The sequence below is a fragment of the Perna viridis genome, chromosome 11 (genome assembly GCF_037379345.1).
Source record: "Perna viridis isolate PV_CMFRI_1.1 ecotype Kerala chromosome 11, ASM3737934v1, whole genome shotgun sequence".
NCBI classification, from domain to species: Eukaryota; Metazoa; Mollusca; class Bivalvia; order Mytilida; family Mytilidae; genus Perna; species Perna viridis.
The window spans coordinates 11,709,277-11,736,663 of NC_142455.1; the positions used below are offsets into that span (position 1 = coordinate 11,709,277).

The 27,387-nt window shown below is 31.8% G+C and overlaps 1 protein-coding gene across 2 annotated transcripts in view; it reads right to left on the minus strand.

Annotated features, from left to right (window-relative positions):
- Positions 1-396: 396 nt before the first annotated feature.
- Positions 397-27,387, minus strand: part of LOC148602987 (uncharacterized) — a 31,002-nt gene continuing 4,011 nt past the window's right edge. The window contains exons 2-16 of one of the 2 annotated variants that reach the window (XM_088552722.1): positions 26,177-26,218; positions 24,912-25,081; positions 23,852-24,114; positions 21,537-21,714; positions 19,387-19,576; positions 18,388-18,763; positions 17,617-17,782; positions 17,135-17,291; positions 15,804-15,970; positions 12,832-12,987; positions 11,857-11,948; positions 9,634-9,776; positions 8,056-8,142; positions 7,109-7,237; positions 397-6,246 (exon numbers count right to left, since the gene is read on the minus strand). In XM_088552722.1, coding sequence (XP_088408848.1) covers positions 6,128-6,246; positions 7,109-7,237; positions 8,056-8,142; positions 9,634-9,776; positions 11,857-11,948; positions 12,832-12,987; positions 15,804-15,970; positions 17,135-17,291; positions 17,617-17,782; positions 18,388-18,763; positions 19,387-19,576; positions 21,537-21,714; positions 23,852-24,114; positions 24,912-25,081; positions 26,177-26,218 — 2,435 coding nt within the window. In that variant the 3' untranslated portion in view covers positions 397-6,127. Of the gene's footprint in view, positions 6,247-7,108; positions 7,238-8,055; positions 8,143-9,633; positions 9,777-11,856; positions 11,949-12,831; positions 12,988-15,803; positions 15,974-17,134; positions 17,292-17,616; positions 17,783-18,387; positions 18,764-19,386; positions 19,577-21,536; positions 21,715-23,851; positions 24,115-24,911; positions 25,082-26,176; positions 26,219-27,387 lie in introns of both variants that reach the window. The other variant, XM_088552721.1, reaches the window with a different exon arrangement.

Sequence of the window (27,387 nt, forward strand, 5' to 3'; positions counted from 1 at the left end):
CAACAACAAAATATGTCGAATCAAAATGGCGGCACAATACGATCAACTACGTATTGTGACTAACATTCCTACAAAATTTGAACATCCGTTGAGCGGTTTTCGATGAGTTGCGTCCACAAAGTGCTAATATGGTGAAGCGTGTACAAAATTAACTAAATCCCAAAACTCCTGTAAAATGTGTCGAATCGTGATGGCGTTGCAACTACATAATAATGGTGACCATGACAAAATATGGACAAAATCCGTTAAGAGGTTTCCGAGGAGTTGCGTTCAAAAAATCGTGTGACGGACGGACGGACACACAAACGCATGGACACCGGTATTTCTGTGTCCCTTTCCGCATTGCAGCCGGGGGAAATGTAAAGAAAATGAACGGACATAGTGAAACGCAACAAATGACTAGCATATAAATTTATTTCAAACAGTATATACCTTCAGAGGTTATCGTGAGGTTTTCAACATGTGTAAACTTTCCTTTCGACAAGCTCTAAAAGGCGCCAACAAAATGAGTAATAAATCTACAGGTATGTGTAAAGAGGTAAACCAAGGGTAAGGGACACAACTCTTACAAATCATTGGAACGTTTGTATTTAGCATTTTACATCAATATCATATAAGCATCAAAGTAACTTGGACTGATTTTAGTCTGTTTCAAATGAAAGCTTGATGGGCTTTGGTGAAATTGAATGATACAAATGTATCATTGATTTCAAGAGTTCTTTCTCTTGCCCTAAATCTACCTCCTTAATTCATAGAAAATAACCTTCGTCGAATCAAGTAATACTTAGTTTTAATCTTATCAGTTCAATAACTGTGCAACTTTTCCTTTCGTGATCGCATATTGGGAACACACCTGGTTACCGATGAAGGGAACACTTTCCCTTTTAAATTTGTGTAACATACTACACGAAATGGATACCCATGAATGTGACAGACGGACAGGCGGAGGCGAGCTGCTTCACCGCTGTAAAACAATACAATACAAAGTGGAGACCAATTCCAACGTGGCAGATCAATCGAAAATGGCCAAAATGATATTTACTGCGCCAGCAATATCTTTCTATTTTCTTCTCCTTTTTAACTATTAAAAAATGTTTCAAGCAGAATAGGAATTAAAACATTCCATCAACTTCTACAATTCTTCAAAATTTACTTTCAATCTAACTGAACAACTAGAGGCTCTAAAGAGCCTGAATCGCTCACCTGGAGATTTTACATCATTTAATGGTATCATATGGGACGAAAAATTCAATTAAAGAAGCTCCTATATAATACTACTTTATGATTATCATTTCAGCTAACCGCTTAGCCATTTAAGCAACACGAAATCTGGATAATTTAAACAAGAATTTATAGATCTATACATCCCTGTAGTTTTAAAACATTGGTACTTGGGGTTTCAGAGTTGATAACAGCAAAAAGAAAATTAAAAAGGACTTGCAATGCTCAACGTTTTCTATAAAATGTAGTAATTTAACTTGTTTTTTTATTTACAGTGAATAGTTATTATAACTTAGTGTTAATGGAAAAAACCCTCTATAGAGTAGTAATCAAAACATCCTTGTTATCTTTTAGAATATTTTGTCTACAAAATCACGCATTAACACACTTCTTGTTTTTTTCAGGCCATGCGTAAAATCGTTAAGAACTATCATATCAAAACCATCACTTTTTTGGCATCATCGAGAGGTTATGTTTGAACAAATGATTCCAGTAGTACGAGGTTTTATACGATGAAACGATCACTTACCAAAAACAATATTTATGAAATGTCACAAAGCCTTTGAACCTCAGAAAAATGCAGAATTGATTAGTAGTCTGTCTGACATTTCTCGGTATGATATTCAGCAACCCACATTCGGTTTCTGGTATCGTTCTGGAGTAACGAGTGTATGTCAGCTCTTTTCCAAAAAGAAGCAACGTCCGTGCGAAAGGTTAGTCAATGACGTTAAAAACTCCCCTAGTCAAAAGAAGCAATATATTCAAGTATATTCTTTTAAAATTATTTGGAAAAAAACAGCTTTCGGAATCCTGATTCGATCACCTTGTCAAAAATGTCCTTTTTCCGACGCAGTCGGTATCGTTTCGCTTTTTACCCTTTGACTTTTAAGGACGCTCTTCTATGGAAACGCAAGTCACCTGATCGCAATTCTGTTTCCCGATTGGCCAAATACTGATAACTTAGTGGCGTTCGAAAAAAAAACTATCGAAAATTGAAATTGCGGACCATGTGATATTTTCTTGAAAGTGTAGAAACTTATTAATAAAAAGAAGAAAATTTTACTGCGTTGGCTATCTTCTTTTAAAGATAGTACTCTTTTCACCTTCCGAGGCAATTACAGTAACAAATAGCCCCTACTATACTTTTGACCTCAGGTTAATTTTATCGATTGGAAAATTCCTTTTACCTCTTTTTGTGTTTCTCAAGCTTCTTTCTATTTTCAAGTTGGAAGAAAAGTTAAAGAAAACAGACGTTGATGGGCGCAGTGATAGAACAATTCACATGAACCTTCCACCCTTGTGAACAAAGGCCTTGGGGTAAATAAACGAATACACATTACGACAGTCAAGTATCTATTGAAATCTTCTGTCTGGCACAATTTTGATTACAAACTTCACCATACCAGAACATGGTACATTGATGTATTACTCTTCAACAAGTAAGCCTTTATGTTGGATTACTTCCCCTTGCAAGTATCTAAAATCAGATTTCTTCATGCAAAAGTACAGGGCACAAATTTTATATAGTTTCGTTCAAACTTATTGAATATTGGTCTTTTATGGAACAAGGAGATTTCTTAAACTTGCTTTTGACCATATGATATGTAAGTAAATTAATAAACTCACGTACAAGGAACATGCACATGACTGATTTACAGAGTGGGATTTATTGTCCGTTAGCAGATATTTCATGCATTACATGATGAAAACATTTAATATTTTGAATAGACCGTGCTTTGTACTAGTACAATTTCTATTGTGCTTGTTCACAGAAGCAACAGCCCACTGGAAGACATGTTATCTCACTCAGGCACATTATTCCGACTCAAAGCCTACCAGTCATCACTTTGTCTCATATAAGCTGCCTGCTTGGTGGAGAAGCAGTGATTTCCAATTTTGAAGTTTTTAGTCTGACTTTGCAATCATGAAAACACCATATTACACACAATATTAGATAATAATAGATAAAAACATCATTAACTAAATTAAATCTGTACTTGATAGAAGTTGCAATAACTGTAACACAAATTAGAACCGTTGTCACAAACAAGAGCTGCCTCTCTGAAGAGCATTTAGTTAAATGAACATGTGAAAACAATATACTACAGGATCATGGTTTAAATTAAGGTTCTTCCCATGTCAAGTATGTAAACATTTTACATTATAAAATAGGAAATATTTTTCATTCTTCTATGTATTTTGAATGAAATACACTCCATTACAAACCATGCACAAAAACTTAATTTCAGTTTAAATGTATTCCCCTGATACAACCAAGATTGGGAGGTCCTTGGCAAGCTGTGAAAGGTACTATTAAATATTTTGGAAAGTTTCTATACCCCTTGCCTGGGTTTTTTTTTCTTTTTAAATGTGTGCATAAAAATATTATTTTACCAATTTCTTGAAAATGTAAAAAATTCATTATGATGTATGCAAAAAATTAAAACTTTTCAGAACATTTCAGTTTATCATGTATTGAAATACATTTATAAAGGATATATCAGCATTCTTGTGTGTGTACATGTGGTTTCTAGATCTTGACTCAGTAAGTATCTTAAAACCAGCTTAATTTGTATCAAAAAAGCACTTACATATACTTTACAATGTTAAATATCCAGTTCTCTTGTATATCACCATAAATTGTGACCAAAGGGAATGAATTGGATCTCTGAAGCCTTTATAGGAATTAATTGGATCTCTGAAGCCTTTATAGAATTCAAAACTTGCCTATCAATAGGAGCAAGGATTTTGTTCATAGTACATGAAAATCAAAATGCACCATGGTGCACAAACTGAGTTGCATCCCCATTTTAGAGGAAGAAATATTTTTACTTTTGACTTTTTTTTCAAATCAGATGTGAACCTTTTGAGACTTATTTTCTTCTAAAAATAATCCTTTGCGATGTTAGTTGTGCTTGCAAGGTCTTCACATGAGAAAAAATCTTTAAAAATTTACAGTACGCAATCAGCAATTATCTCCCTTCATGCACTTCTCTACATAATATGATGGCTAACATTAAACAAAGCTTCATTGAAAAACAGCAAACAGTTGAGAGGGGATCCATTTAAGAGAAATGTGAACAGAAAGATGGGCGGGTATTAAAAGACCGGCAGATACAGTGATTATGTACTCCAAAATGTTAAAATATCTCAGAGTTTGGTTTCAATCAGATGTAAAGTTTTTAAGTAATGGTTTGAAATCCAAATTTTTATGCAAAAATGTAAATTTTTTTTGGCATACTAGACCATGACCTGAGGTTGTTTAACCCAAACAAATCTTTAGAAAAAAAATATTACCATATAATACACCACAAAAGTACAATTAAAATTAAATTTCATGATATTTTCTATTAAATATGGTAAAATAAGTGAAATATAAAATGGTAAAGCCATGGATTAAAATTATCCAACAATGACATCAACTAATTTTACCATATAAATGACCAGGAAAAACTTCTCAAGACTATTCAAAGACACTTTCTTGGTTTCAGACCATTTTTCCTGAAAGCAAATGGAGGAAATAGAGGGAGACAATTCTTATTACCTTTCTATCGAACCCCGACCCAAAAAAAGGAAGTGATGAGAGTATTTTTACAATGTACATAGCCCGGAAATCAATCAGGAAGGTGCTTTGTTATTTTAAGTAGCACTCCAGCTAAGAATCATGCAAAATGTGATACATGGTTTTAAAGTCAACATATTTTTATTTCTGACACTTTGTTTTACATGTTATAGTCATAAAGCAAACTGATCAAAAATAAAAATGTGTAACAATTTTAGGGGTGTACCACACATTACAAAATTTGCATGATTCTCAAAAGAACTGCTATATAATTTCATTAACATGGTAAATGCATTGAGCAAAGAGGCACCCTCAAACATGAAAAAGACAGGTCTTAAAAAAAAAAATTAAATTTAAAAAAAAGTGAATGGTGATTGATTTTATATTATTGATGTTTTACACTTATTTTCTTGATGATAAATAACAATAATTGTACATTAGCATGTTAGATACTCAGATAATGTGAAACAAATCCAGTGAAACCTGTCTAAACTGAACCAAAACTAGAAAAACTGTGAGTAATGCTCACTATACTGAATATTACATGTCAAAATCTGTATCACATGTGGTATCAACCTGAGACTCCTAAGGGCCACTGGCCTGCTGGGGTGATATATGTCAATGTTTGATACAGGATGTGATCAAGATTTTAACATGTCATTTTCATTATATCATATATTTTAACCATATGGTCTATGAAGGGGTGGCATATAGGGTATATGATATAGGTCTAGGGGTGTGATATAGGGTAGACAATGCATATACAAAAAAGTTATATTTAATCTAAATATAATAAAAACTGATATCCCCATTTGATAACATGCACCTTTTGACCTCTGTTCAATATCAGTGAATAATATGAGATGGGTACCCCTATATGTAGTACAGACACACCTGTCAATATATACCCCCACTTGCAACCTGTCAAAACCAGATATTTTTTTCCCTTTTCACCAGTTTAATGTATTCTGAACCTGAATAAACCAACAATGATCTAAACCTAACAAAGTCAACAGTCTAAAACGGATTTGACTTTGATAGGTTTCATATTATATGTGAGTTTAAGGAGGTAAGGCACATAATTCTTGAAATCAGAGATATGTTTGTATCATATTCAAATTCACCAAAGCCATTCAAGCTTTCCTTTGAAACAGAATGAAATCAGTCTAAGTTACTTTGATGCTTACATGAGATTGTTGTAAAATGGTGAATACAAACATTCCAATGATTTGTAAGAGTTGTGTTCCTTACCTTAGGTTTAACTCCTTAAAGTAAATTTTGATGGTTTCAATTCCTGTCCTACACCCATAAAATGCTCAATAAGGGTAAAATTGTATGGATCTTTCATAGTAACCCATCATTTACAATTCTTTCCATTTCATGATAAATGAGTTCATCTTCTGATTCTCCATTGGAACCAGAAAACATAGTCTCAGGAACTTCTTGCGGTTTTCTTGCACTACCTGAAAAAAAAACAAACAAACAAAAAAACACACATTTTAGAGTTGCTATCTTAGAAATTAAAAAAATTAAAATTGGCAATATTAAAGAGGAATGTAATAGTTCAATAGCCTAAGAACAAATCCAGTTAACAACATTACTATATAAATCATAGTTCTTACAGCCTTTATAGTAAGCTTTTTCATCAACAGGCCCAAATTGTATTAGAACTTTTTTTTATATAAATACATAACTAGCCAGTTAGTGGAATTTCAACAGGCATACTAGCATTTGTACCAGACTAAGGCTTTTGACTACCGGTTTATAACAAAGACAGTTCTTACTAACAGGCAACAGTCATTGGATTTTGAACAAAACTTCACATCCTATGACTAGCTGTTCTCATTTTATGTCACATCTCCATTGTTTTTTCATTCTGATCCAGTAAATCTCCTTCAGAAAATTATAAATAAGTAATAAATTGGCATTCGTCAAAAAAATAAAGGGAGTTTCCCTATTAAGAATATATACTTTCTCAATGTTTCAGTTCAACGGATGCAAGCATAAAACAGAAACAACATTGTTCTAAGCGAGAAGAGTGAAAAAAAATAATTAAAACTTAATAATCAACAATTCTAATGGAATTTGTAAGGCTGTAGGGAAAATGACATTTGTAGTAAAAATATAGGGATAATAGGAGATTTATAGAAAAATAGGGTGCTTGATGGGCTAAATAGGGAAGAAGAAATTTACAAAAAAAGGGGAATAAATGTATGATTAAATCAAGAAAGATAACATAAAATCTGGTTTCGTAAAAGCAGAACCACACAAATCTGCAGAAAAAAACCCACCTTAGATATTTTTTAAATAGTTTCTTATACATACCATAGGGTTTATGACCATGAAATTCTGAAGGTGTACTGAAACATTTAACACCAGGAGAGACCTTGGTGAATGGTGAATCATCATGGTAGGATATATTAATACCCATTCTCTTCTTATCTGCTTCAATATCTGTTTGAACAAAAAGATGTCATTTTTTGTATCTTCATTTTAAAGAAGAGGTATTTTACTAGAAAAAGAAAATGTTATTGTCTTAAAATACTTAAGCATCAGCATCAGACATGATTTTACTAAGCCAACAAAAAAAATTCATAAATTAACAAAATGTGTAGTATATTTACAGTAAAAAAAGAATAACCCTGAAATCAAGATTTGAAAAATCTTATTTTTGATATAAATCAGAACAAATCGTGTCTGTAGCATGTGTTAAGATCAACCACTTCAAACAACCCTTAAAATGAAATATTTTCAATTCCAAATAAAAAGGTCATTAGGTTTTTAATTATAAAAAAAAAATTCTTTCAATATTGTTCTTCATAGATAGACATAATTAGTTTTTTATAATTTGGGGATCTTTTGTGCCAAAAAGGGAATCTTTTGTGTCAATTTATTTTTCAAATTTTGTAGTTGAACTGTGTCCAAAAAAAAATCCTTTTGTGTAAACATACAAGTGAATTTGCAATTTATATATATTTATACTATAATGATAATATATATTGTATATATTGTAAATATCAAATTTATTTGATATAACATATTAGTAAACATAAAAATATTGAAACATTTGAACACACACAAACTGCCAACTTGTAATTTCACCAGACATCAGATGATTGTATTTCTCAATAAGAAATGTTTCTTTTTCAACTTCTTAGAGTGAACAAACTACTTCTACAGATCTTTTACAGGTAAACTGGCACAATTGGTAGTACTTTTGGGGCAAATTATGTACATAGGCTCAAAAGGATGATGTCCTAGATTCATTTTACCTTCCTCTAACTGACAGAGAGTACTGTATTCCTCCAGGTCTTCTAGAATTGCAGTCAAATCATCTGAGTCCTCAGCCTCATCTTGTTCTAGAAAATAAAGATAAATATGCAAAATACACACAAATACACCTATCATCTACTGTTACTCATTAATAGCTAAATTATTTCAACTCTGTGCAAATATCGCAAGGTATGTGCTAGAGATCCCTAACAAAGCAACCAAATTTTGCTCCAAAATAAAGAGTTATCTCCCTTTTTCAATGAATTTCAATGCTAATTAGTGGATGACTTAAATATTACCTGTAATTAACTAAAATGACACTTTAATTAATGACAGGGTTTCAGTTTTTTACATCTTTCATTACCTAAGCTGACAAAATGGCTGAAGAGTTCGAGTAAGTCAGGGTTACTCTCTAAGATTCAGTACGGACGGACTAGTCAGTTCAAGTGTTCAAGAAATGGAAGTTCAAGAAATCCATGGTTATTTATGTTGATTTTATAATAGAAAAGTCTGGTACCGTATTTTGGTTTGTATTATGTGCACATTTTTACATAGAATTATTTCCAGAACATTGAGGTGCTTATTATACATTAATACATAAGAATTGACCACGACATTAAAGATTTTGGTACGTGAAAAGACATTGCGTAATGTAAACAAACAAACCGGAAGTGAAATGCTACTGACAGAAATTTTATTTAATCATCAAATACATCTTTAAGTATTAAATTTTTAGTGATATTTTATTAAATCATGTTCAAATTACTTAATAACATGTTTCAAACAAAGGTTGTACAATATTTCCTTCTTATGAAGCATGGTTAGAAATTAATATGAAACAACTAAAAACCAAAAAGTAACTAATTCCGTTTTCGTCAAACCCTCCTTATCAAATGCTTTTACAGCTGAAAATGATAATTCTGATACATCTTTCTGATTGTTTCTTACAATTTTCACGACTTTCGATTTTGTTTTATAAGCCATTTCATATGTCCCGTGTTAATTTTATCATGCTTCGAAATTAAATTATCAAATTTATCTAGCTACTGATGTTTACATGATGTTTTAGTCTGCACAAAAGTTTCTTTCCTTTACATTTTCATAGGAAATACCACATCAAGGTAAATAAATTGACCGAATAAATTGCAAAATATCAATTTTTTTTGTCTTACAAAATTTTACTGCAACCTAAGTCTAAAAAGCTTTTTTTCAGATGTTTAGACCTTCAAAATTGCACTGCGCACAATATATAAATGTACACTATACACACCAAAATATGATACTTCGAATTGTGTTAGAGAAATCCAAGGTGTTCGAGCCAACCGAGTTCGAGCAAGTGAAGTTCGATTGTATTTTTTTTTTCTCTCTTTAACCATTGCAGTTAATCAAAAACCAACATTCAGTTTTAAGAAGGATTTGTGATACGTGATGGATGAATTTTATTTTGGAAGTGAAAGTTGTCATGTGCAACCCACGGCCTGGTTTTTGCATAGACATCCCCTAAAAACACCAAAGTAACAGGAAGCACAGAAACATTTTTGAATTACAAGGCCACTTCTCATCATAAACACTTATACCTTGAACATTTGTGAAGCTTCCAGATTCCTCTTGTATCATGAGATCTCCAGCTGCTGCTTTAGGCTTTCTCTTCTTTTTAAGTTTCTGGATTTCGGATTCAAAGTCTCCACCAGTTACATACAACTCATATGGATAGATGTTCCTGCAAAATACAATGTCAAAAACTGTTACAGCAACTTCATTAAAAAGATCAATCTCAAGTATGGAACCTTCATTGTTTAAATCTTAGATTCGTGTTGCTAAAAACAGTAAAAAAATTTGATGGGAAATATAGAGAATACCAAACAAACAATAATCTACATATGCCATATTTTTTGTAACAATAGTCATCTGTATTTTTGAGAATACACTGTCATATTGATGGATTTTTGTCAAAACTACACCATCCTCTATTTATTGACAAAATATGCGTCATTTTTTTTTTAAATTGGGAAATTTGAAATAACAGTGCAATACCTTGAGTTTGTAGTTACAATCATTAATCGTATAAATGATAACAAGAAAAATTATTGTAAATTTATGTAAAAGCACCATATTCATGCAGTACTAAAGCTAACAATGGGGAAATAACTTACCTTATTTGGGATAACTTTTGAGCCATTTTTAAAAAAAGTTTGGAAATTTTAATTAGGGGGAAACAGCCTTTCTGGGCAAAAAAAATATCACTGACACTACATTCATCCCCTATTTAAATCCACCAAGGATGATTATTGTTGCGAAGTGTAAATATACAATCTACATGTATAAAATTTTGTCTCAAAAGTGCAATAATTCATTGAAAAAATAAGACTAGTTATGAGGTCCATGACTGTTTCTGAATTATTAATGTTAGTGAATTTGGTGAGTTTTGACATTCATGAATCACCTCCTGTCTTATCTTACAAAGACTGTCTTAAAAAAATGGTTTGAGCCAAATACATACATTTTTTAATTGAAGTTTTTGTGAAGCCAGTGCTTTAACTTTATTATTTTCCAATAATATTTACAAAAAAAGTTTATTGGAAAGAGTGAATAAAAAAGATATGATCACAAGCAAAAGATTTAATATAATCCGAATATTTTATTTTTTATTTTGTTATTTTATTTTTTTCTAATTTTTATTGTTTTGTTTACCTTCAAATATTTGTTGTTATTGTTTTACATTTTTCGGTTTTGTTGTTAAGCAGAAATTGGTCAAATATTTGGTTGTTCACTCTATATAATTATCTTATCAAATATTCCAGTGTAAAAATAATGATAATTCTTATAGTGAAATAAATTCGGTAATTTCACTCCTGGACTTTTCCAGCTAAAATGTCACAAGAATATCAATCTGGCATTCACAAAATTTTAAAATTCATATTGAAAATAATATACTATGGAGAAAATCTGTATTATAAATAGAAAATTTGAAAGTATTATTGTTTGTGGGGTACCAATTTTCATGGTTTTTTGTAGGTTTGGTAGACCATGAAATTTGGTCCACAGCAATAAGGAAATTTACCATTAATTTATCTGTCACTATTGTCAGATAGTTTCAAATCCAAGAACTCAAGAATCCATGAACTGATCATTTTTCTTAAACCACAAAAATTTGTACCCATGAAAAAAAAAGTACCTTCACAATTGGTTATTGTGATTTATCAAAATATAATGTGCCAAGAACATCGAAGATTTAAGTAGTACTCCGGCTAAGAATCATGCAAAATGTGCTTCATGGGTGAAAAGCCTACATATTTTTATTTTTGATATTTTGTTTGAAATGCTGTAGTAAACAGAAATTAACAGTCGTTTTTTTCATATACCCCGTGCTCTTAGGAGATAAAAATTATATAGAATGCACTGTAGATTTCAAAAGGGAGATAACTCTGTAAATGACACTCAAATACAATAGAATCTATTGGATATTCAATGTTGATTATCTTCAGGCAGATTTGAATGAATAATTACACATTTCATAATATAGACCCATAAATCAACTTAAAAAATATGTAGCCTTTTTTGAGATATATCACATTTTACAGATTTTGCATTATTATTACAAAGACTACTACTTAACTTGTGTGGGGAAATATTCTTTCACACTGGTGAACATATTTTGGTTAATTGTTATCCTATAAACATTTCATGTTTTTTTCCCATATTGTGTTTTACCGTTTAATATTCCAGTTATTCAGTTAACTCTAAAAGCATGTGGTTCTTACTAAAATTAAAAATTTTAATCAAAACTGATACTTGTCAACCTTGTATAGAAATTCTTTGGGCCAGCACCAGGAGCAAAGTTAGTCTCTGTCACATCTCTAAATACTGCAGACCACTGTTTCTTCTTACACACCTGACGACAAAAACATTTTCCTTTTATGGCCACAATAAAGTAATTTTTAGATTCTCTGTCATTTTTTCCAAAAAAAAATAAATAAATAAAACGAGAAAAAGGAAAATAAATCTTTTTTTTTTTTTTTTATTTCCTACTATTACATGTATTATTTAAATTGCAATAGGAAATTACAAAACAATACAATAAAACCCATCAAAATTAATTTCCATCTTCTCACATGTCTGATGCTCTTTTTCATGAAACAAATGACTAAAGCCTCTTTTTTAATTCTGAATACTTTTATTATCCATGTCAGAATTTGGCTAAACCTAATGATTTTGGAGATATATGCAAAAATCTGCTGTATGACCCCTAAGTTCTATTTTTAGTAATGGTGGCCATGTTTTTTAATCGATCAAAAATCCAAACGGTCATTTTGTGCAGGATACTCTAAGAAACAGTCATTATAAGTTTCACGCAAAACTATTCAATAGTTTCAGAGGAGAAAATGTTTGAAGAAATTGTTAACAATGACGACGACTACGGATGCCAAGTGATGGCAATAGCTCACATGGCCTATGGCCTGGTGAGCTAAAAATCATGAAACTGTTCATAGGTTTTACTAGTATGTAATAATGAAATAGCTTCGTTCTCAATGGAAAAACATCTCCTGACCAAATAGAGAAGGGAAATTGTCCAAGTATGATGTATTCTTTTCATGTTAAATTGGATTTCTGCCTTTGTGCAGAGTCCAAAGAAAGAGAAAATATTGGTGTAAAAACATGATATAGTTGCAGAGAAAACTGTTACAAAAACAGTGAGACAGAATGACAGACAGACAGACAGAAGGACAAGTGGAGCAACTAAACTCTTTCCTCTGGGGAGAGCGGTCTAACCATACCTCTTGATAACCACCTCTTTCATGTACAGCCAAGAATAACTGGAAGACTCCAACCTGCACATGATGCCAATTTGCCATAAGATTTACATTTACATCATTTCTTTTCATAAATCTAGCTAGGTCATGGAGGAAGGCTTTCTCATTCTTCTTATACATCTAAAAACAGAAATAAACATTAGTGGTATATATCAGTGGACTATAGTTTGCTTCTAAGCAGACAAGATTTTACAAAACTAAAAAAGAAGAAATATGAAAAATGGTAAGTAAGCATACACTAATAAGAATCAAAATGATAAAATTGATATTTGAAAAAGTACAAGAAAATCATGTTTTCAGACCTTTTTACTATAAGACAAAGCCTAGTTTTAGTCGTATTTTATGAAAATGAGTAACAAAATATTAGTATTATGGAGAGATTTACATTTCATAGCGTGTAATTTGCAGTCAACATGAGAAGAAATTACACTGAAATTGTAGTGGTAAACAGGTCTGTGTTTTTAGGAAGAAAATATCTTCCATGCTCTGGAGTATTGAATTTATAAACTATTTAGGCAAAAAAAAAATATAAACTATTTAGGCAAAAAAAAAATATGTCTGTTTCCTGCTACCCTATCTATCCCAGTTTTTTTTGTGCCTACCCTTAACATTTCATGGAAATTTGGCCTGAAGCGCCATTAGAGTCTAGATTATTTCCTGATAAAATCCATATAAAAATATTTTTGAAAAATAAAATAATATCCCTACCTATCACCCATATCTTTTTCTAGCTGGTAGAAGGAAACCAGACTATTGTTATTTTTGGCTGTTACAGATGAACAATTAATAATTTTTGAAAGGTGATTCGTAAATGAAGTTTATGTCTTCTGCAAATATGGTTTCTATTTATATGGAATAACACTAATTCTTCAGCATAATTTCAATCTTTTCTGTGTATCTAAACAGATCACCCTTAAGTATAGTTGTAACTAAATTTCCTAGTTTTTCCAGACACTGTGAAATCTGTCTTAACCAAACCCTGAAAATGTAAGTACAGTTGGACCTCGATGTGTCAAACAAGGAAGAGTAGAAATCTCGAATGACAAACCAATTTTTAAGTCAATGCAAAACTCCCCTTACTCCAATACAATTTTACCTTGGATGACTCGAACTGGGATAACTCAAGGTTTTCAGTCAGTCAGTCAATAGGACTTCGAGGTTAATTAACCCTGATGTCACAAAGTCAACTAATTAGTTGGAAAATGGATGGCTTTATTACAAAACATGATCAAAGTGTGTTTTAACAACGATTAGCATGGCTTTTGAAATTATTTGTTGACACACTGTATGGCTTGATTTGTGTATTTAATTAATCCAAAATAGCGAATGAAGTGAAAAAAAAACAAAACAAAAAAACAAATTGTGTTAACCACACGTCAGAATCCACACTAACAGTGATATCGGATATTTTAATCAAAATAAATAAATTACAGATGAATTGTAACGGTATCTGAACATTTAATTAAACATAGAAAAGACTATAGTAAGTGTGTTTCAACAACTACATTTGTTTCGCTAGTGAATCTGCAATTTTATAGTACTAATGTAAAGCACATGGTTTGACAAAACTCCTGATTGTGAGTCACAGAAACAGCATGTTATTAACTTATAACGTTTTTGATGAATAAAAAAATAAAAAAGGAAATTTTCCTAAAACAGTTGGCGCCGTGCACTATTTAAAACATAATATACAAACACAAAAAAATAACTTCCGATACAAAACACAAGACATCATGTACCGGTAGTACCCAGTAAAGTGAAGAAGATATTCATGTACAAGCACAATAAATGATGTAAATAGAGAAACGATTGTCGACCAAACTATTTCAGGGTTATACTTGACCTTGGATAACTTGAACCTCGGATAACTCAAACATTTTTGCCTGGTCCCTTCGACTTCGACTTAACGAGGTTCAACTATTTGTCTAAATCAGCCACACTACAAAATCCCTGTATATTAAAAATTAAATGTATTTTGAACCTTGGTAAAGAGAAAACCTGTCCAAACAGAACTAATCTAAGTCCAAAAGTGGTTTAGTTTCACTGTATTTTTTTTATAGAGGTCAGTATCCTGGTGCCCTGTAGAAAAGTGAATCACTGAGACTTAAGGATTGTTCTGGAATCATAATTCTCTGTCATCAATGGGTCAACGAGAAATGTAAGTGAACATGAGCACTCTAACTGCATTGTCCACGCAGTTGTAATGGTTAAAGGCCATACTGACTGGTGCCTTGTACTAAGCTGAATCACTGAAGCATTACAATCCTGTGGACCAATATCTTCATTGAGTCAAGAAGAAAATAGGTGAAAAGGAGCATTCAAACTGCATTGTACACCTCAGATTGTAATGGTCATTTCAAATTTTTCAGGTCATGAGGATTCATTTGTATCAATTCTATGGGTCATTTTCAGTGATATTCTTTGCTTTAAATTACCTCCAAATTAAGGCTGCTTCTCCTTATAAAAGTTTTCCAAGTTGTCAACCAAAAAAAAAAAAAAAAAAAAATTAAAAAAGAAGAAAAAAAAAAAGAAAAAAATAATCCCAAATTTGATATGTTACTACCAAATTAGTAGTCTAATTGTAGAGCATGGTGTTTCTTTGTGAAATTACACTAATTAAATATTGATGACTTTTCTTCTCCAATCATCCTATAGAAATTGAAGATTTTTTGTGTAACGTAAATTTATAATTTAAATAAAGATTTTTTACGGCTATTAAAAAATGGTGCAAATTTTTCCCAATTCAAAAGGATAAGGTACATGAAATTTTAAGGTTGTGGCCATCAATATCACTGAAGGATTCAGACAAATAGCCTAAAAAATAAAGTGTATTTTCCCCATTTCAAAAGGATAAGGTACATATAGTTTTAAGAACATCCTTCAATATCACCGAGGGTATTGGACACATGGCCTCCTCCAAAGTGATTCAAGGTTACCTCAACATCAAGTCTAAACCTCTCCTCCTTAGATTTATTGCCCAGTGTAGTGTTATGGTTCAGTCTGGAATAGGCAAACTTCTCGGCAGAACTGGCACAAGAGCTAGCAGATGATGGTGGGTAGTTATAGCTCTCAAAACCACTGTCTTTACACTGGAGATCATCTACTGCTGAAACAGATTCACAGATAAAGTTAAATGGTCTTTATTCAGGCATGCTTTTAAGACACAAAAAACAGGGCATTCATGGAACATTGATACCTGCCATGTAATGGTGATAAAAGGAGGATGGCTAAATGCTCAAAATGGCCTAACTAAAAAAACATCGCATGGATTTCCCAGAAAATTGAACTTGATCTGTATTTAAAGGAATTTAACAACCGAACAAAGTTTAACAAAAAATTGTTAGTCAGTTCTCAAGTTATCACCTGGAAACTGTTGAGGGACAGAAAGACAGACATGCAACTTCTCACAATATACATTGCAACTTTGGGTGGTGGGGTATAAAAATAAAGGAAAGTTTGTTGCATCAGAAGTTATTTTATCAATACACCATATCTTTAACCTATACAAGTACATGGTACAAACCACCAAACTGAAGCTGCATACTTAAGTAGCAGTCTTTTTAAGAATCATGCAAATTCTGTAAAATGTGATACACCTGAAAAAAGACTACATATTTTTATTTTTGTTATAAAGTTGCTTTATAGGTCAATATGATGAAATATAAAACTATTGGTTCCAACCTACCTGCTCTTAGGAGATAATCCACATCCAAAATCTGACAGTTTCTAATGCATTTTAGTGCCATTTACAGAGTTATCTCCCTTAATTTTGAATTCTACAGTACATTCTATATAATTTTTATCTCCTAGGAACAAGGCTTTTATGAAAAGCCAAATGATAATTTCTGTTCACTATAACATTTTAAACAAATTAAATATCAAAAATAAAAATACATAGGCTTTCCAATCATGAATCATATTTTGCATGATTCTTATCTGGAGTGCTACTCGATCCCATAAAAGGATTTTCTGTATTTTAAGCCACAAATATTTCTAAAATCCTGAAAAGTGTTGCATGTTGATTTCTGTTGTGGGTATGTAAATTCTCATGACCAATTTTTTTTTTGTAGATATCTAATAATTTCTATAATTCTCATGAAATTTATAATTCACAAGGGCATTGCTGAACAATACAGTAAATTTATAAATTCTAGATTACATTGATCATTACAATATGCGCTTCTCTGACCACTGCAAAAATAGAGAAAATTAGTACACAATGAAAATTAATATTTAATACAGTACAACCTTCCTTGAGTTTCCTTACCATACTTAAATTGACACAACTGTAATCTGTCATCTTTTGACATGGATACCATTCTTTCTGCTTCTTCTCTTGACTTCTCATACTTGGCCTTCTGAGATTTAGTTTGCTGTTTTGGTGATTTTCCAATTGTTGACTCCTGCCTCAGACTTTTACCACTCTAAATGAAGAGACAAATAGTAAAGTTCACAATTTCAGGATGACTGTAATATTATTTCAGTACCAATAGTTGGACGTAATTTTCAGTCCATTTCGTTTCCAAGTTATGAACCTTAAAACAATTTTTTATTCCTACAACATTTAAATGCAACATACAAAAAAAGCAAAAATTAACTGGCATGCCTGATAGGGCTCTTTTTTATGTCAGAAACATTACATGAACCCCACTTGCAAAAATTCATTTTCTGATTGGGACTGTGGCAGATATTTATCCATAAAAATAAAGTAGTAAGGAAATCCCTGTCTCGATTTTCTTTTTTTCAAACCTTTTGTGATATATTATCAGTTGAATACAGGCACACTCTATCAGCCTTCACCCAAGCATGACTATGGACTGGTCCAAGGAATTCTACATGAACAGATTGCATTTGGCTCTGGTCTCCCTCACAAAACAAACCTACGGAAGGATCCTGTGTTACAAGAGCTGGCCATCTGCAAAGAGAAACAAATTGTTACATTGATAAATATTTTTTTTTTACCTGTTTTTTTATATATAAATTACTCTAACAAGAAAGTGCATGAAAACATTTTTTTTCTGAAATTGTGTTATGCTTCACTGCAAAACAAATTTTGCAATTAAGCATAACACAATTTCAGAAAAAAGTTTTCGTGCACAAAGGGGGGTTGTTGTTGGGGGTGTATGTGTTTCAGAACTCACCTGTATTTTAATATCTAAGTATTGGGGTTCATTCTTTGATAACAGCATAGTCTAATTATTCTAATGTAATTAAAATCTAATGGTGGCACCCCTATTATGCTTTGGTGTTCTGACTTCCCTGTGCATTTTTTTCTGGAATAGCCCTTAACTTTAAAATTTCAGGTTTACTGTAAGACTGTGAATTAAGTCTGGAATTACAATGTATTAGGAAAAAATGGTTTTAATGCTTTATATTTAAAACTAAAACTTGGCTACAGCCCTTGATATCAGGTTTTTAATTATTACTTTATCTCCCTGTGTTATTTTCTTCAATTTTCTATTTTCCTCAGATTAAGACCGATTTTTTTTACATCTAGCCATGCTTGACGAAAACTCTCACCTTTCATAACCATCTAGCTTAGCCAATACTAATGTTCCTTCAGAATAGATATTTCCTGGCTCATCTTTAAACACTGTATCATGAGAAGCATCATTTATGGCAACATTCTGATTCATTCCACTCCCTTGTCCTCTATTAACCCCAAAATTACATGAAGTTTTCTTAGCAACTTTATTCTTCACTGAAACTGATTCCAGATTGTCCTGTAATTTCTTCTTTTTACCAGGTTTATTAGGAAGGTCATTTTTATTTTTTTTCTTCGAGACTGCTGGTATTTTTGTAGTTAATTCAAGTTCATGAGTGTGTACTGTATTATTTAAGGTGGAATCTAGCATGTTTATATCATCCACTGGTTCACATTTTACCTGTATCTTATCTACAATTAAAGGGATAAAATTCAATAATCTGTCAACATGGAACTCCAGAAATTAAGGAATTCTTCCTTACAAACTTCTACACTTTATTGGCCTTAAATGTAAAATCCTGTTTGAATTTCTCGTTTTTTTTTTCATTGTCTTAAGCGTGGCTAGATGATACTAATTATGGAAATCAACTGATAATTTATCACAAAAGGTTTGAAAATAGAGAATCGAGACAGGGATTTCCTTATTAGTATCACATTGCATATGCTTAAGACAATGAAAAAAAAAACAAACCAGAAATTCAAACAGAATTTTACATTTTAGGCCAATAAAGTGTAGAAGTTTGTAAAATCAGAACTAAATTGTCAATAAAACAAAAATGGTAACAGCAAACATGGCGAATACAAAAGCACAAATACAGTAAAAATATGATCAATTACACATGGTGACTATCAGTCCTACAAAATTTGAACAGAATCTGTCAAGTTGTGTGTCTGTCCATCCATCCAGAGTGTGACTGAATGGATGAATAGACGAACACTGGTATTTCTATGTCCCATTCAACGTATCTGATACACACCCCTACAAATTGAACTCTCCACAATATATCTGATCAATGCATCTTTTCATAACAAACCTAGCTTTGGCTTAAATATAATAAAATTAAGCCGATCTTCTGTGTTTAAATTCATCAGATTTTCTGCTTCTGTGACAGCATCATCGACCACTGATCTCTTGTACGAACTTTTCATGCCAGTTGTGGATTGTTGTTTTATGTTCACTTTTTTCCTTCCTTTCTTTTTGCTTTTAGTTTCAGCTTTCATTTTCTGAAGAAAAAATATTCAGATTGATCTGGCCTTGGTACCACAAAAGTCTGACAATATTCATAACTTCCATTGCAACTACAGTAGAGGTCTAAGGATTTTATAGTCACAGCTTTAAATAGTCATCAGTTCTTTGTGGTGACAGGGCTAGAAAAGATAGGTCAGACTTTGACCTATAAATAAGATATGATTGTCATTTGGAATGATGTTATTGAAGGACAGCCATACAAGACCGTAACATATTTTTAAGTAGCATTTCATATAAAATTAAATTTTGGATGGCATATTATAGGAGTTGGTTCCCTATTATTGTGTATTTTATACAGAATTTATTTTTGAAATTTTCGTGAAGAAATTTAAGGAGGTAGACCTAGGGTAAGGGACACAATTCTTAAAAATCGTTGGAAAGCATCCAATTAACTTGGATTCATTTTATTCTACTTCAAACAAAAGCTTGAGAGGCTTTGGTGAAATTGAATATAATACAAACACTGATTTCATGAGTTATAGGTGATGACCCTGGGTCTACCTCCTTAAAGTTTTCTAATTTTGGCAATTTTTTTCTTCATTTTCATGAAAATGCACTATGAGTAGGGGAGATAACTCATGTTAGATCATTAACTTTCGTATATTCTTTGTAAAAAGTTTTCTTTGTAGAAGGTAAGCCATTGAAAAAAAAAAAACCACACATTAGTATCGAGAGATTTTTTTTCTTTGTTTGGCTTGTTATAATAGATGGCTTCCTCTTCAGACTTATATCTTTCAGCTCTTTTAAGATATTTTTTAAGAAAGGAAGTACTTGAGAACAATGTTTCAAATGGATATGCAAAACTGTAATTCATAAAAATTTACAAAGAAAACACTACAAATTCAATTGGTTGTAAAAGATATATCTGATTGATGTTGGCAATTATTTTAATCCTTTTATTTTAAATACTTAAAACAAGCAAATTAAATTTTAATTTAAAAACCATCATGTACCACCCATCCTTACAAATCATGTTTGATTTTATTTGAAACTGTACTTAACACCCTTCCACATAAATTACAAACTAGTTCTAAAATTTGGTTTAAACATGTCCATTTACATGTTGCAAGAAATATTTGAAAATATTAGATAAAAATAAAGGAGAAAAGTTTTCAGATGATAGGGAAACTCCAACCTTCCCTTAACTTCAATTGAGTGCTTCAAGTGTAGTGGAAACTACACCAAGACAACCCTAACAAGCAGGGCTGTCAATATCAAATTGAAAAATGTACATCATAGTAGCAGGTCTAGGGATAAGGTGCAAGGGGTTGGCACCCCCCTTTTTATTTGAAAATTTGTCACGTTCATGTGTAAAATTGACAAAAAATGGCAAATAATGTCCTGTTCCCCCCTGCCTTTTTCTCGGCTGGCACCCATCCTTTTCAAAGTGTCTGGATCCACCCCTGCATCAATTTGATGTATAGTGACATGTCGATGAAAACCTACTGTGCAACTTATTATTCAATTTTAATCAATTCAATGAAGTATTCTCAAAATCTACCCTATCGAAATTTATTATTAAGGGAAGGCACTTTTTCACCACGACATTCACCCATAGAAGTTCTATTGATATTTTATATTAAACTCCATATTCTATCAAGAGACCTGAACACCCACCCATATACAAAGAATATAAATGCCTGAAGGCTTAAGACACATGCAAGTAAAGAGACTGAAAAATATGAAATGCCTACATATTTAATTTAGGTGTATGTTCTCTGTGACCATATAGTGTCACATTAGTAGCAGAAATCCAAGCATGGCTGTGATTTTTACCCAGGCATTCTACATGATAATGAGTAGGGTATATTAACAATATAAGTGCCTTCCCCATCCCTTATATGTTTTACTGGAACAGCCCTAAAATATAATATTCCTGAAGGCTTAAGACATGCAAGTTAAGAAACTGAAAAATATAAAAAATGTTATGCCTACATCTTTAGTTTTAGGTGTATCATCTCTGTGACCATATAGTGTAACATTAGTAGCAGATATCCAAGCATGACTGTGATTTTTACCCAGGTATTCTACATGATAATATGTAGGGTTTTGGTCAACATCAATATCACAAAAAAATCCTGTTGTTGGATCTCTTGTCACCATACCTGGCCATCTGTTGATGATAAAATAAAACGAAATGTCACATAGAATTAAGACAATATTTTCTAAATGGTAACATACAATGTTTATATCTTTTTATGATAATCAATAAATAAAAGAGCCTTAGTGAGCGTGTTCACATACCCCATGTGTCCCCTTGTTGGATACTCAAGTAAATTTGCTTGTAAGAGAAATACATGTAGAAGGACCCCAATAAAAAATAAATACCTGGTAAGAGTGTTTTTTTAGGCATTAGACCTTTATCTTCTAACTAAATTCTGTTACTCAGAATGGTAGTTTCAGACTCCAGACTGTGATTTCTTTGAGTTTTAGTTAATCCAAAGTAAATTTCATCGTAGCGGAACAAAACGTACACTAGACCTGTAACTTACCATGGTGAACTTGTATACCAAAAATCAAGTCATAATCTGCAAGCATTTAGAAAGTCTGAAAAACTGTTATTTCTGTGAATTTCAAGACCCGTAATTTTGGTAAAAATCATTGGAGCGGAACCAACTACAAACTTGTCCTGTAACTTGTGGTGAATTTCTGTATTAAAAATCATGTAACTCATCATGTAATGTAATTTTGGTAAAAATCATTGGAGCGGAACCAACTATAAACTTGTCCTGTAACTTGTGGTGAATTTCTGTATTAAAAATCATGTAACTCATCATGGTTAACTTATATACCAAAAAGTCACGTCAATATCTGCAAGCGTTTAGAAAAAAAGTCTGGAAAACTGATGATGGACTGATGGACGGGTCAAAAACATTATACCCCTTGCAACTTTGTTGCGTGGGGTATAACTACAGTTCATACCTTCAAGATTGGTGTTGGCCTTCATAATATTTCAATTTGCAAGTTCAGCAATGTTCTTCCTTTTCCCCTGATATTTTCTAAAGGGATGCCCATATTTTGAATTTTTAGCAGCTGATCAAAATTTTTCTAATGCAATAACTTTTCTGGATTTTAGATATTTCAAGAAAAAAAAGAGGGAAGGAGGTGTTTTTTTCATACTCCTTTGTTGCACCAAAAAGTAATTGAAAAAAAGAAATATGTGAGCAACGGCTCACTAGTGATATCTTCCATTTCAATCACAATATAAGGAAAATAAACTCCAAGGTAGACTGGAAGCTGTTGTCAAATTCTTCAAGAAAAAAAAAACAAACCATATGGCATACCTACGTGTACAGGAAAAATGTGTTAAAATTTTAAGCCAATGTTATGAGTAGTTGCTGAAAAAAATGTTACACACTGAAACAGGAACATCAGTAAAACAGTATACCACCTCTCCTTTGGAGAAATAAGAAATAATTATAGTGAAATTAATCTAAAGCATGCAATGATTTTATTTGTTTTATCATTCTTATATTAATTCATATTTAGTTTTAGCATCCACTTGTGAGTTAAAATTCATATCCATATGTATATATGTCCATAACCAAGGGATTAATCAGTAAAGAAAGTGAGTGTACGAATATTTTGAGTCAAGGCAATATTTAGTAGGAAAAGCTCAGGGTGTAAACATTGAAGCATAGAGGCAGATCCAAGAAAGTTTGAAAAAAAGGGGTGTTCAATAAAGGCTCTTGAAAAAGGGGATTATATACAGGCTATCATTTGCTTTCATTTTTGCTCAGATTTTGCATGAAATGAACAAAAAGAGGAAGGGGTTCCAACCCTGGAAATCTCCTGGATTCGCCACTGATGCACATGTTATATATAATTACAACTATGCCACTAATGCCTATAAGTTAGATATTCAAAACATTACAGAAATTAAGAGGATATAGGATACACACATTGAATCACCATATTACCATTTTCAGTGACGTCCATATCTCCTTCCAAGAAATCTAAATAATTTTATCGAAAAAAAAATACAACCAATTACAAATCAAGCAGTTTTTTTCTGATTAATGTCTTGAATAGCAGTTGTTAGCAAAAAAATAACAACACATTTCAACACTCGATTATCACAAAAATAAGTGGTTATAAAATATTAAGAGTCTATGAAAGGAATAAACAAAAATTAGAACTCTATTTATTTATTTTGTGTGAATTTTTAGTCAATAACAAAACTTTTCTACTAATTTTATTTTAATAAAAAAATTAACACAAAGGGAGACAACTCCAGTGCAAATACCAACCTGCAGTACCCATGCATTTTTGCCCAAACAAGAGCACCCTCTGTGAGCTGGGACATAACATATTTATATCCCAATTTTTTCGCTAGCTTGTCATAGGCAGTGTAGTCCTCTTCTGGCTTATAACAGGTGTTGTACTGAGAGTCACGATTCATGTAGCAATACCACTTGTCATCATCGCCAATTTCTTGGGCACTCGTGTTTGGAATTTGTCGCCATTTTTGGCAGTCAACATTGTCACATTGTATCCAGGTATAATCTTCAATCTAAAATGTACAAGTCTTTTAAAAATTGCAGAGTTGTCAAAATCTTTTACATGCTGGCTGGACAATGGGTTACCAACACTGACAATTGGTAAGACCCATCAAATTCTGACCAGACCCATTTTTACTATGAATTTTACTATATAATTAAAACTAATAACTGATCAAGTCTTCAAAATATTTTAGTTTGTTAAAGAACTAATGTATTACCTTTTTTCCAGTTATAATATAATATTAAGATAATTGAAACTCTATTGATCGTACTAATCTCAGAATACACTTTTTATTCCATTATTTTATCAAGTTTATTTCCTTGCAATACTCAATGACTGCCACATTAGTTATTTTATCAAAAAAATTCACGATAAAAACTTTATGGGATGAAATGATTTTGGGATAAAGTAGCATAATATCGACATGTGCAATACAAACTTCTGGTTTCCAGCCTAAGATCAGATCAGGGTAGCAGTAAAAATCATCGTCTAGGTAAACAAATGTATGTTGGTAACTTCAGTCCTCATAACTGATTGATTAATATTGGACCAAACTCCTATGATAACAAAAACCGGACATCCGCTCAGACAGAGTGAAAATTTCTACCAAATCTAGCATCCAATTTGTCCTAAGGTCTGAGGGATTTCAGAAACTCTGAAATTTATTATTTTGCAAGGCCAAAACATTTCCACCTGTCCAAATTTTGTTCTATTTACCAGACTATAAAGAAAGTCAAGAAACTTAAACTGTCCTAAAGTTGGTTATATTGCTAACTTGGTAAAAAAAAAAACAATCAGTAAATGTACCTGTTTAGTTATTTTTTTGTACTGTTCATTCTGTTTTGTCTTAGACCGTGTTGATGGAGAGGAACAGCTTGACACATCACACATATCCTCTAATACATGTTTATTTTTTAAGATATCATTGATGTATTTATCAGTAACATCCTCAGACTTCTCACTGGAACTATCTGGTACTGTGGAATAAACAAAAAGAAAAGAATAATTTTGGGGAAAACTGGTCCTATGGCAGATTTTTTATGCATTTAAGCATGAGAACATTTTATAAGTAGCACTCCAGATAAGAATTATGCAAAATGTCATTCATGGTTGGAAAGCCTACATATTATTATTTTTGATGTTTATTTAAAATGTTATAGTAAACAAAAATTGACATGTGGCTATTCATATAACCCTTGTTCTTAGGAGATAAAAATTATATAGAATGTACTTTAGAATTCAAAATTAAGGTGGGTAACTCCATAAATAACACTAAAATACCATAGATTCCCAACATGGATTATCTCTTAAGAGCAGACAGATTGGATAATTACATGTATATACATTTGTATTTCATAAAATAGACCTTCAGAGCAACTGAATGACAAAAATAAAAATATGTTGCCTTTTTTAAGATATATCACATATTACAGCTTCTTACAAAGACTGCTACATGAATTTATCAAACTGTACTAGTCCGACAAGTTCATCTGTATTTTCAATATGGTAACGCATACAAGGAACAGCCCAAAAGCTTACACAACACATCACCAGATCTTAAATTAGAAATGGAATTTTCCAATATCAATGGTCAGAATAGGACACGAGCAATTTACTGAAACTGATTTTGGCTTAAAGACCGTCTAAAATATGAACACATAGGAATTTTTACTGGTCAATTGATCCGACAATAACAAGAATTGGTCCAAGGCAAAATTTATGGGACTTGCCAATGACAAACCTTCAGAATTACTGCTTACACAATTCCGGTCAGTCCAAAAGGAAAACTTATCAAGATGTCAAAAATAATGATCAATTTACACTAACATGTATTATTAGTGTAAATTTCAACCATTATCTTTACATTTAATTCATGTGCCTGATCAGTGTAATTGGTGAATTAGGTGACTGTTTACACAAAATGTTGACACTTGTTGAGAGGTCAATGGTGATAATGATGAGTGCTAGAAAAATCACTGCTAATAAATTTTAGTGAAACTGACTGTTTTTACTTATCGTCCAATTGGGATTTTAATTGCAATCATCCATGCATGTCTTATTTCCAATATTACCATGTTTCTTTCTGGATCTTGTTAGTCTTCGGTACTCCATTTCTACATAAAAAAAGTTTTAAAACCATGAAAACAAAAACATATGAAAGTGTGTTTAAATCATTCTTTACAATCTTTATGATAAACCAGTGGTTCAAAGGATTTCATGTCGATCCGTCACCAATCATAAACTCGATGTATCGTGCATTAAAAATTCATACAATTAAAATATTAAATATACATGTAAATATTGAATATATAAATTATCTTATCCTTTCCTCTGTCTTTTTCTTAAATTTCACAATTCAAAAGTAGATGATAGTTCATAAGATATTGTTATGAGTTCAGTTTAGAGTAATTACATATGATTATTACATTACAAAATGAAAAGTAATTGTCTAATTTAAGTAATTTTTTTTATCATTTAAGGGTTATTGTTTTCTTTTTACTTGTTTTTAATCAAAATTTTTGTGAACATATACATGTATAAATGAAACAGCCTGCAAAGCATGTCTTTATCTCTGAATAAATATACCAAACTTTATAGTTTCTCCAATTTAGATACCTACATGTACCTTGAAAGTGTGATGACCATAGTCATGAATAAAACTGGATGTAAATAACCAATTCTGGCATATGACAATAAATTTTACGTCCACATAAATTTATACAATATAATTATTAGAGGGGATGGATCAACCTGCTACCAATCAAAGCCCAAGGATGGTTAAAAGGCTAGTGGACCTGTAAAAATTCCTCTAACAGACCAGATATACATGTATCAATATAAAAAATCTCCAAATAGAATTTGGATAAAAACAGTCTTTGAATTTAGCCACAAGTCCCATGGTCTTGGCAAGTAAAATTGGTATGCCGCATTGTTAAATTTTGATATTCATAGGCCCGACTGGCTTGAAGATATTTAGGTACGGTACAGAAAGACATACTGTACTGTGACTGATCACCAACATAGTGGTACGCCACTCTGAGAGTAGTAGCCAATAACATGTTTATTTCTTCAGAATAAAGGTCTGTACATGTATAGGATTCAACTAGCCCGAAACATGAAATGTACACATCATATCAGTAGCCGAATAAATTTTTAATGAATATGAAGCAAGATTGAACAATGTCACACAAGTTACTGAACATTTGGTTATAAATGTATCTTATTATGACTGAAAGTCTAAAAAAATATAATGTTAAACATATACAGCTTGCATATGTACATT